General features: G+C 52.1%; 1 protein-coding gene across 1 annotated transcript in view; it reads right to left on the reverse strand.

Annotated features, from left to right (window-relative positions):
- Positions 1–1,183: 1,183 nt before the first annotated feature.
- The window catches only part of TMEM9B (TMEM9 domain family member B), a 235,522-nt gene continuing 224,539 nt past the window's right edge, over positions 1,184–12,166 (reverse strand). Inside the window, exon 5 of the mRNA XM_085648138.1 lies at positions 1,184–2,189. Within this exon, the coding sequence (XP_085504264.1) occupies positions 2,034–2,189 (156 nt within the window). The 3' untranslated portion in view covers positions 1,184–2,033. The remainder of the gene's footprint in view (positions 2,190–12,166) is intronic.

Here is a 12,166-nt window from a genome sequence, read left to right on the forward strand (position 1 = left end):
AGACTTAAACAATAATCAGTAAAAAAGCCATATTAGGGCATTATAGGGGAGCTCCACGCTGAAGCAGTGAAGAATAAATGAGAGGCTCTTGCTGCTCATGTATTAATATTTTACTTGTTTTTGGTTGCCCACCTAGGACACCGACATCTTTAAATTTAGTTGCCATTGGCGTGGGGGGGTCGGAGGGGTCACCAAGGCCCTGTGGTGCGCCTGCAAGCATCCCCATGGGCTGCAAAGAGGCCATAATTATTATTGGGGTTTTTTTTTTAAATAACTGGGCTGCCCACCAGGGGCATTGCTCTCACACGGCAGGAGCAGCTTTTCTTTTGATCCTGACGGGCAAGTGTGTGAGCAGGTAGAATGTATTGTGCTCCTACCTGGTGGGAGAAGCTTTTCTGCTCCTGCTTTGTGAGACTACATTAAACTTCCCTGCCTGCGCAGGGAAACCACAGTATCTGGGGTCCTCAGGACAGCATGAGTGAGCCTGCCACGGGGATGGGTCCCCGGGACCTAGTAGAGGCTCTGGGTAGGGAGGGCATACATACCTGTCCTCTTACTACACAAACCAGCCCTGGGGCCCCAGGGGCCTCTCTGAGGCTTGTGGAGGGGGGGGGGGGCAGGTGCCCCCCCCCACAATTTTTTCTATTGCACCTCTCTTTCTCTCTCCCCACCAGCAGCGCGCAGAGAGGCACGTTGGCAGGACAGTAGAAAAAGGAGCGTGGCCTCCAACCACCTCTCAGCAATCCCATTGTGTGGGGATTACTGGAGGTAACAGGTGGGCTAGTTGGCTCGGAAGGACCCTCAGGAGTGAAGGGACTTCATCCCCCAACCAAGAGCACGCCAAGAGGTGCGTTTACAGAGTAGTGAAGGAAGGGGTGGATCCTACTATATACTTGTGTTTCACAAAAAAGAACCATCCTTTTTCCCCAGACGTGCCAGTGACTATTGAGTGCCATGAACTCTGAGGTTTATAGGATTACCACAGCGAAAAGGTAAAATGTGCTCAAATGTTTTTTTCAGTAATTGTTTTATTTGTACATTACAAATTAAATAGAAGAAAACATTTATTTCATAATCTGTACATTTCAAATTAGCATCAGCAGAGAATTTCCGGGGCATTAAAAAACAAAAATGGAAGAAAAAGAAATAAAAGGAAAGCAGTGGTTATTGAATGTGCATAATCCAGTCTCTCAAAAAGATTTATTACTTCCTTAGTTTTTTTCTGTAGGCCTTCTATTTTATACATGTTCACATCAGTTTCTAATTCTAATCACACAAGTGCATAAACTAATTTATAACATGTTATGTAGCTCTTGGTATTCAAAACAATGGATCCCCCAGACATAAGAACTGCTTGGAGCATTACTGCTTAAGTCAATGTAGAGCTTCTTTTGCATAATGGAGTGAGTTGGTACAACTTTATCTTTTCCTACCGGGCACACCCGTCATCAAATATACACTGCTCTAATTTACAGAAGAACAGGAGGCTGGATTATAGACGTATTCCGTGAAATGAAGTAGTGGCACTTAAAACATACATGATTTGTTTAGGGAGTACAAAACAGTTGAATAAATCAATAGCAAAGAATTGCACGAATCTCACATTTACAGCATAACATGAAAAACCATAACACTTTTCAACAATTAACTTCAAGTGTTTGATCGGGAAGTAGGTACTGCTTTTTTCTGCAGCATGTTTACAAAGACAGCGAAAAAGCTGGGATAAAAAACTGTTAAAGTCCTCATGATGAACAGCTTACCCTTGCAGCACTTCGGAAAGTGCAGGAAAATCACCAGTGTGCTATTTTGGAAGCAAAAGTCGTTCTGATTTACATATATTTAAATGAACTTTTGTATATATTTACTTTCTAATATGTTTGTCAACTGCCTTTTCTGAAAATACTAACTGCAGATTTGAATGAACACTTGGATGGTAGTAAGACAGAGTCACATGTGGGGTGAGTGGAGAGCCTGGAAGCTTCTCTCGTGTCTGCCATGAATGCTGTCTTTGTCCCATTCCAGACGCACCACAGTTAGCTTAAGACAACGTGACGGTCAAAGACAGATTTCCGCTGTTCTTGGACTTGCAGCTTCCAGCGCTGCTGGGCGTGTTCCACTTTATTCAACACGTTGGCTCGGCTCCTTGAACGAGCAAGTACCTCATGAGCATTGGCGAACGGCTGATGGTCCTAAGAGGAAAAAGAAACAAGTCCTTGATAAAAGGGTATAAAACAACCATCACCAATGCGTTCCTAAAGACAATCTAACCTTGAGGAAATGATGAGGCTTCACTGTTAACTTGTCAGTTGCGTCAGCAAAACTATGCTTTATTGAGTGTTTAAAATGTGATTGGGTCAGGTGCACTGCACATTATTTACACGAGTCTAACTCTGAACACCGACAGGCGAAACCTGAAATGTAGCAGATCAAATAAGGTCACAGACACCGGCTTTAACAAGAAGACTCTTGGAGACGGAATGATCCGTGATGTAGGACCCTCTCTCTGGAACTCACCCGCCCAGATCTGAAGAATATAGCAAACTTTGGAGCCTTCAAACGGAATCCGAAGACAAGACTCTTGAAAGAGTCTTTCTACTTTCTCCCCGAAACAACGGCTGCTCCTCATCTCTTGCTCGCGATAGGCTACCTTCAAATGCTGTCCATGCCGCACTAATGCCAGTCTCTGAGGAAACACAGATGTCTCTTCTCCCAAACTCACCCACATCTTCAAACAGGCTGGGGCGGGACTTAAAAGATGGACTTAATATCTGCACACACTAGAGCTGCTAAGTGGTGTTAGGCAGCGGGCACACAAAATGTAGTCTAGACAGTTGAGCACAGTACCTTAGTAATGTAAGTAAACTAACTTTGTGCATTTAAAAAAATAAAAAATGATGGAGTTTTATATAGCGCGAACTTGACCCGAAAGTAGGGGGTATCAAAGCGCTGTACATGAGGGCACATTCATTTTTGTTAGGCACGGGGAGATTAAGTGATTTGCCCAGAATCACAGGATGTTCAGCGTCATTGCCAAGACTCGAACCCGGTAGCCCAGATTCGAGGTTGACCGCCCTAGCCGTTGGGCCAACTCCTCTCCCCATATCTTTTTGTCAACAATATCTCAACCTTTGCTCACATAAGTTAAAATTCAAATTCCAGGTGCTAAATACCGAAAATTAACCACCTACACGAAAAAAAAGTGAAAAAAATCCCGAATTGAGCAGTGTATCACTGAACATTTAATGTAGGACAGCATGTGACCCTTCAACTATGAAAAAGGTAACTTTTTGATGTATTTATTAACACTTCTGTAAATTAAAACGTCTTCCGCCTTCCCTCCCCGCTCCCCGCTTCCCGCCACCACCGCTGACCACGCCCCTTTTTCCTTTCTGTTCCCTCCCCGCTCCCGCCTCCCAGCTGCCCCGCCCACCCGCGCACTTGGCCTTATATGGTGACCGTGCGACGCAGGTGAGTGTGACCCACTTGTGGGACACCCCCGCGCCGCACGACCACCAGCTGCTGTGTGTGCCCCCTCGCCTTGCCCTCTGCCTCGCTGCCGGCTGACGCCGCTGGCGTCTGTTTTTGCTTGTTTTGTCTAGCATTTGTGCTTGTTTGAACTGCATTTTCCTCCCGTGTTAGCAGTTTTTGTCTGACTTTTGTGCCTGTATTTTTTCTAGTCAGTTTCAGCCCTTTGCGTTCTCCTGCCTGTCTGCCCGCCTACCTCGCCGCCCTCCGCCTTCCCTCCCCGCTCCCCGCTTCCCGCCACCACCGCTGACCACGCCCCTTTTTCCTTTCTGTTCCCTCCCTGCTCCCGCCTCCCAGCTGCCCCGCCCACCCGCGCACTTGGCCTTATATGGCGACCGTGCGACGCAGGTGAGTGTGACCCACTTGTGGGACACCCCCGCGCCGCACGGCCACCAGCTGCTGTGTGTGCCCCCTCGCCTTGCCCTCTGCCTCGCTGCCGGCTGACGCCGCTGGCGTCTGTTTTTGCTTGTTTTGTCTAGCATTTGTGCTTGTTTGAACTGCATTTTCCTCCCGTGTTAGCAGTTTTTGTCTGACTTTTGTGCCTGTATTTTTTCTAGTCAGTTTCAGCCCTTTGCGTTCTCCTGCCTGTCTGCCCGCCTACCTCGCCGCCCTCCGCCTTCCCTCCCCGCTCCCCGCTTCCCGCCACCACCGCTGACCACGCCCCTTTTTCCTTTCTGTTCCCTCCCCGCTCCCGCCTCCCAGCTGCCCCGCCCACCCGCGCACTTGGCCTTATATGGCGACCGTGCGACGCAGGTGAGTGTGACCCACTTGTGGGACACCCCCGCGCCGCACGGCCACCAGCTGCTGTGTGTGCCCCCTCACCTTGCCCTCTGCCTCGCTGCTGGCTGACGCCGCTGGCGTCTGTTTTTGCTTGTTTTGTCTAGCATTTGTGCTTGTTTGAACTGCATTTTCCTCCCGTGTTAGCAGTTTTTGTCTGACTTTTGTGCCTGTATTTTTTCTAGTCAGTTTCAGCCCTTTGCGTTCTCCTGCCTGTCTGCCAGCCTACCTCGCCGCCCTCCGCCTTCCCTCCCCGCTCCCCGCCACCACCGCTGACCACGCCCCTTTTTCCTTTCTGTTCCCTCCCCGCTCCCGCCTCCCAGCTGCCCCGCCCACCCGCGCACTTGGCCTTATATGGCGACCGTGCGACGCAGGTGAGTGTGACCCACTTGTGGGACACCCCGCGCCGCACGGCCACCAGCTGCTGTGTGTGCCCCCTCGCCTTGCCCTCTGCCTCGCTGCCGGCTGACGCCGCTGGCGTCTCTTTTTGCTTGTTTTGTCTAGCATTTGTGCTTGTTTGAACTGCATTTTCCTCCCGTGTTAGCAGTTTTTGTCTGACTTTTGTGCCTGTATTTTTTCTAGTCAGTTTCAGCCCTTTGCGTTCTCCTGCCTGTCTGCCCGCCTACCTCGCCGCCCTCCGCCTTCCCTCCCCGCTCCCCGCTTCCCGCCACCACCGCTGACCACGCCCCTTTTTCCTTTCTGTTCCCTCCCCGCTCCCGCCTCCCAGCTGCCCCGCCCACCCGCGCACTTGGCCTTATATGGCGACCGTGCGACGCAGGTGAGTGTGACCCACTTGTGGGACACCCCCGCGCCGCACGGCCACCAGCTGCTGTGTGTGCCCCCTCGCCTTGCCCTCTGCCTCGCTGCCGGCTGACGCCGCTGGCGTCTGTTTTTGCTTGTTTTGTCTAGCATTTGTGCTTGTTTGAACTGCATTTTCCTCCCGTGTTAGCAGTTTTTGTCTGACTTTTGTGCCTGTATTTTTTCTAGTCAGTTTCAGCCCTTTGCGTTCTCCTGCCTGTCTGCCCGCCTACCTCGCCGCCCTCCGCCTTCCCTCCCCGCTTCCCGCCACCACCGCTGACCACGCCCCTTTTTCCTTTCTGTTCCCTCCCCGCTCCCGCCTCCCAGCTGCCCCGCCCACCCGCGCACTTGGCCTTATATGGCGACCGTGCGACGCAGGTGAGTGTGACCCACTTGTGGGACACCCCCGCGCCGCACGGCCACCAGCTGCTGTGTGTGCCCCCTCGCCTTGCCCTCTGCCTCGCTGCCGGCTGACGCCGCTGGCGTCTGTTTTTGCTTGTTTTGTCTAGCATTTGTTCTTGTTTGAACTGCATTTTCCTCCCGTGTTAGCAGTTTTTGTCTGACTTTTGTGCCTGTATTTTTTTCTAGTCAGTTTCAGCCCTTTGCGTTCTCCTGCCTGTCTGCCCGCCTACCTCGCCGCCCTCCGCCTTCCCTCCCCGCTTCCCGCCACCACCGCTGACCACGCCCCTTTTTCCTTTCTGTTCCCTCCCCGCTCCCGCCTCCCAGCTGCCCCGCCCACCCGCGCACTTCGCCTTATATGGCGACCGTGCGAACGCGCAGCGGTCACGCGCAGCGGGCGCGCCGATTGTGCGCCGAAGGCGCGCCAAAGGTAAGCCCGTCTGCGCCCGTCCGCGACCGGACCGCGCCCAGCGCCAGGACCCCTGGCCAACGAAGATCCCGACCGACCCGCCTGACGTACTCCGCCGCCACCCTCACCGCTCTCAACACCAGCCGACTCCCAGAATGCCATCAAGCCACTCCACGACGTACCCACGGACCTTTCAGCTGCCACGCCTGCAAGTTCACCTGCATCCGGACCAGCCTCGCACCAGCACCCACCAAGTCGAACACCAGCAGCACCCACCTCAAGTGCATCCTGCTCAACACCCGCTCCGTCCACAGACACGCCATCGAACTCTGGAACCTTCTAGACGCCACAGCCCCTGACGTCGCCTTCCTCACGGAGACCTGGATGAACGCCTCTTCAGCTCCCGACATCGCCATCGCTATCCCAGAGGGCTACAAGGTCGTCCGGAGGGACCGAAACGCCAACCAGATGGGAGGAGGCATCGCCATCATCCACAGGAACACCATCCGTCTCACGACCAGCACCGACAACACCCTGACCAGCGCCGAACACCTGCATTTCCAGATCCACACCAACCCGAACACCACCCTCAGAGGCACCCTGATCTACCGACCCCCTGGACCACGCACACAATTCAGCGAGGACATCGCCGACTTCGTCAGCCCGCATGCCCTCCCCTCCGCCGACTACATCCTCCCGGGAGACCTCAACTTCCATCTGGAGAACAACAACGACCGCAACACCAGCACCCTGCTCGACAACCTCGCCAACCTGGGACTCAAGCAACTGGTGTCCACCCCCACCCACCTCGCCGGACACACACTCGACGCAGTCTTCTCATCCAGCACAGACATAGACTTCAGCCACGCCACAGAGCTTCAATGGACGGACCACAGCTGCGTCCACTTCACCTTCAAGAGAACAACGACCCACCAACACCAGCAACAGGCAGCCCGCAGAAGCTGGAACAAGATCACAGCAGACCAGCTCGCCACCTCCCTGAACCAGCACCCTCCTGCCAGCTCAGCGAACCCCAGCCAAGCCGCCGACAACCTCACGAAGTGGATCAGCAACTGCGCGGACGAACTCGCCCCACTGAGGACCCCGCCTAGCAGACCCGGCAGCAAGAAGGCCCCATGGTTCACCGACGAACTCAAGAGCTCCAAGAAGAACTGCCGAGCCCTCGAGAAAGTCTGGAGAAGGGAACCGACACCGGACAACAGGACCTCCTTCAAACTTGCCACCCGGAAACACCACCAGCTGATCCGCGCCGCCAAGAAAACAGCATTCAAAGACCGGTTGGACAACAACGCACACAACTGCAAGGAACTCTTCAACATCGTGAAAGAGCTTTCCAACCCCAGCGCAGGAAACAACGACATCACCCCATCGCAAGACCTCTGCAACTCCCTCGCTTCATACTTCCACAACAAGATCGCGGACATACATAACAGCTTCAACAACCAACCAACGCACACCATGACCGAACAACCACCCCCCACCACCACCACCCTCCACGCCTGGACCCCGATCAGCACCGAAGACACCATCCGCACGATGAACTCCATCCACTCCGGATCACCGACCGACCCCTGCCCTCACCACGTCTTCAACAAGGCCGACGCTGTCATCGCACCCCACCTGCGAGACATCATCAACACTTCCTTCGACACCACCATCTTCCCTGAGAGCTGGAAGCACGCCGAACTCAGCGCCCTACTAAAGAAACCTACAGCGGACCCCACCGACCTCAAGAATTACCGCCCCATCTCGCTCCTCCCGTTTCCAGCCAAAGTCATCGAGAAGACCGTCAACAAGCAGATGGCCGCCTTCCTCAAGACGAACGGATCCCTCGACCCCTCACAGTCCGGCTTCCGAGCCAATCACAGCACCGAGACCGCCCTCATCGCCGCCACCGATGACATCCGAGCCCTGATGGACAATGGAGAAACAGCGGCCCTCATCCTCCTAGACCTCTCTGCGGCATTCAACACGGTCTGCCACCGCACCCTAGTACGGCGCCTCAGCAACATCGGAATCCAGGACAAGGCGCTGGACTGGATCATCTCCTTCCTCGACGGAAGAACACAGAGAGTCCGCCTACCACCGTACAAGTCAGAGGCCTCCGAAGTCACCTGCGGCGTCCCTCAAGGATCATCTCTGAGCCCCACCCTCTTCAACGTCTACATGAGCCCCCTCGCGGCCATCGTACGCAAACACAACCTCAGCATAATCTCCTACGCCGACGACACCCAACTGATCCTCTCCCTGACCAACGACCCCGCCGCCGCCAGATCCAACCTGCACGAAGGGATGAAAGAGGTAGCCGAGTGGATGACGACCAGCCGCCTGAAACTGAACTCGGACAAGACGGAGGTCCTCATCCTGGGCTCCTCACCCTCCGCCTGGGACGACTCCTGGTGGCCTCCCGCCCTGGGCACCGCACCCAAACCGACAGACCATGCACGCAACCTGGGCTTCCTCCTGGACTCCTCCCTCTCCATGACCAGGCAAGTCAACAACGTCTCCTCGGCGTGCTTCAACATCCTACGCATGCTACGGAAGATCTTCTGGTGGATCCCCACCGAGACCAGGAAGACCGTCACCCAGGCCCTCGTCACCAGCCGACTGGACTACGGCAACGCCCTCTACGCCGGTACCACCGCCAAGCTCCAGAAGAGACTCCAGCGGATCCAGAACGCCTCAGCCAGACTCATCCTCGACATCCCACGAACCAGCCACATCTCCGGACATCTGAGAGACCTTCACTGGCTCCCCGTCAACAAAAGAATCACCTTCCGCCTCCTCACCCACGCACACAAAGCCCTACACGACCAAGGCCCGAGCTACCTCAACAGCCGAGTCAACTTCTACGCTCCCAAACGCCACCTCCGATCAGCCAACCACGCCCTCGCCGCCGTCCCCCGCATCCGAAGAGCGACTACAGGAGGAAGGTCCTTCTCCTACCTGGCCGCCAAGACCTGGAACTCCCTCCCGACCGACCTGCGCCTGACCCAAGACCACCTCTCCTTCAGGAAGAAGCTGAAGACCTGGCTGTTCGAGCAGTAGCGGCACCCCCCCCCTCCCCCCCCCCCAGCGCCTTGAGACCCTACGGGTATGTAGCGCGCTTTACAAGTGTCACTGATTGATTATATGAATTTTCATATAACTTTCAAAACAGATACCAAACTAACTGCAAGACAAAAGTGGTAAGGATATCAGACATTTTAAATAGCAATTTTTACATTAACAATAAAAAATGCTGCAAAGAAAATATCTTTTGCAATGAGACAAGACACACAAAAGGCTGTTGATCTCATTAATAGCAATGATTGGAATTCCTCTATCTTTAAAATGATTAAAACTTTCAACTTCGAGCCCTGTGGGCTTCCCCAACGCATGACTATGCGCTGCTTAGCAACAATTGCCCCAGATATTGCAAATTTATATTTTATTTTTCTCTACTTCGTTTGGGCAAAGCTCAGTAAACTCTGTTTATCTTGAGGGAGGGCAGGCCTCTGATCACCAGATGCAATTTAGCTACCTCGTCTACCCTATATTTTTGGCTGTTAATCTGCACTCCAATACAGTATGTACAAAGCGAGCGCCTGCTTCCGTGCATCTAGCGCATTTTATCGCTCTGCCTGGGGATATCCTTCCCAGGTTTGTAGGGGTGAAGTATATTCTATGCAGTACACTGAATTCCACCAATATAAAACTTGCATTGCTTGGCACCTTTTTTAGGTAGAGCCTAGACAGCACATCCACTGTCTGGAAGACATGGTGTATTCAGTATGTGGGCTTTCATTCCGCCCCTCGCTGCTGGTTGGTTAAGGAGAGCGTCACTCGCAAAAGCTTGCTTCTCATGGTGTTTTTGTGTTCTATGTCCCCACCTCCTTGTGCCTTGCTCCTCCCCTGGAGTATTGGCTTATTACGCGTATCCTTTCACAAAAGAGTTTTTCCCTTTGTGTTTGTGCACTCTTAGTTTTGTGGTAGACTGCATAGGCTTTCCTTGCTCATTTCTGCGCCCCCTTCATGGATGCCGCCGCTTAACCCACGAGCCATTGTACCTCCCCATCCATACCCTTCCTGTTGTTTGTTTTCGCTCCTCCTCACTGTGCACAGGTTTTGCTGGATCAGCGCAGCGCCCTCTTCATGGATGCCACCGCTTACTCCCACGCGTCACTGCCCCCTCCCTGCATCATACCCTTCATGTTCCTTGTTTTGTTTGTGGCTTCTACGTTTTCAAGCTCACGCTGATGCGCTTGCCCCAGCGCAGCACCTTCACCTGTCTCCGCAAATCTCCCAGGTTGCTACTTGCCGGTTACCAATTTCCCTCCCCCCGCTACTTCTTTTAATGTATTTCAAAAGCAGCGTAAAAAAGTGAGAGAGGACGCACACACCTCGCCTCCATGTTTTCCATGCTCTCCATCAGTGTGGGGAGGCATTCTTTTGGCAAAGCAAACAGTCATTCAGCAGCTAGCCCTGCCCCAGGCATCAACACTGAAGATGGACACCATGGCCTCGGTGTCTCTGGTGCAGGCGTGCCACAGCCTGATGCTCTCGACATCCTTGCTGCCGTCCGATCTGAGTAGGATTAACTTTAAATCCCAAACTTACTGGGTTTGTTTTGATATTATTTTTAAGACCTGCCAAGTTGCCATATAATGTAGTTCTTTCCAGGACACCTTGCCTGGAAAGTGCAGTCCCGGAGATACTGTAGCGGTGACAAGGTTGCGACCTCGGTAGTAGTAAATTTGTACTAGATTTGTTGTAAAACATGCACCCATCTTTCACGTTTACATGCAAACCCTTCCAGAACAGACCCCAGGGCACATGCTTGTTTTATGAATGCTATCTGTATATTTTGAAAATTTTGTATGGGCACGTTGAACTTTCCTTCCACTCTCCTCATGAAAATGGGATAAATCTCTTCAATCTGTATTTTTTATTCTGTTGCTCCCCTTGTTTATTGCCCTTTGGGGCCTTCAGCACATCACAAAATAAATGTAAAAAATGGCTGCGGCTTGGCTGGCATGTGTTTATTCCGTTCTAGCTTCGTGGATGTTGTTTCGTGTCTCTTCAGCCGATACTTAGACACCGGTATGACACGCATAAACCGGCAGACACCACCTTCACTAGGATGCCAACGTACCAATACCAACACTGCCTACATAGGTGGCTATTGGCACAGATGCACTAGTAGACACCACTTAAAGCACACACACAGAAGCCCAGCAGGCAGAGACACTGGCAGCCACACCCTGGCAGCCACCATACACCACATGGCCCTTCTCCAAGACTGCATTGTCAGATTCATTACAAAGCACATTGTAACTGCAGACTTCAGTCTCGGGTGAGTACCGTGTCTGAGCAATGACGTATTACTGCTCAGTGTCAGTGTGTGACCGAATATTGGACTCACATTTCCTTAGCTCAGTCAGCCTTTCATAGCTAAGCCTGCCATATGATTGACTCTTCCACTGCTCTGCCGGCCTGTGCTGCACGGCTAAATACTTATGAGGTCCCAAATGTGAGACCGATTGCATTGCAAATGCTTGTGATATACAGTCATGCTCGCTTCCAGGCAATATCGTCAATGTTATCCTTGCTATCCTCTTCCCATTTTCATGATCTTAAGTCATGTTGCTAGATAATCTGCATTTACCTTTAACGCCTTATACAATTAGAAATCCATCTCTTTCCTTGTGCTAAATTTAACATAGCTACTGTAACTTCCGTTATTTTAGGAGCGACTGGAAAACTCTGCATTCTCTTAGTTGTTTTTGTCAATTTTACATATTATAGGAACTGTCCCGGTCATTCTCCACAGTTTTATTGTGCTCTTATTGTGCTTCCTAAAATACGAGGAAAGTTCCTTGATGTTAAAGATTCCTTACTAGTTCAACACCAACTTTCCTCCACTGGGCTATGGGCATTTCTTGTCCAACACTTCTATAAGGTTGTAAGCTCCACATGTCCTTATCAGCTGCAGGTCGCAGCGCATTTTCTGTGGGCAGGAGGCACATATACCAGTTGAAAAACAACTACATGTGTGGGTTGTTTGCAGTCAAGTATATGTGGACAGGTCAGGGGAAGGAGCGTAAATAAGCACGGTGATCAAAAAATCCATTCTTTCATTCAACTTATTTCAGGGAATTTTTCTGTTAAAAAATACCAAATCTAGCAAACACGTGGTGCTAATTAAACACCAGAATATTGCTTTCTAATGCAAATGTGCTTGACAGAAATTCTGTT

Source organism: Triturus cristatus, chromosome 3_2 (assembly GCF_964204655.1).
Source record: "Triturus cristatus chromosome 3_2, aTriCri1.1, whole genome shotgun sequence".
Lineage (NCBI taxonomy): Eukaryota > Metazoa > Chordata > Amphibia > Caudata > Salamandridae > Triturus > Triturus cristatus.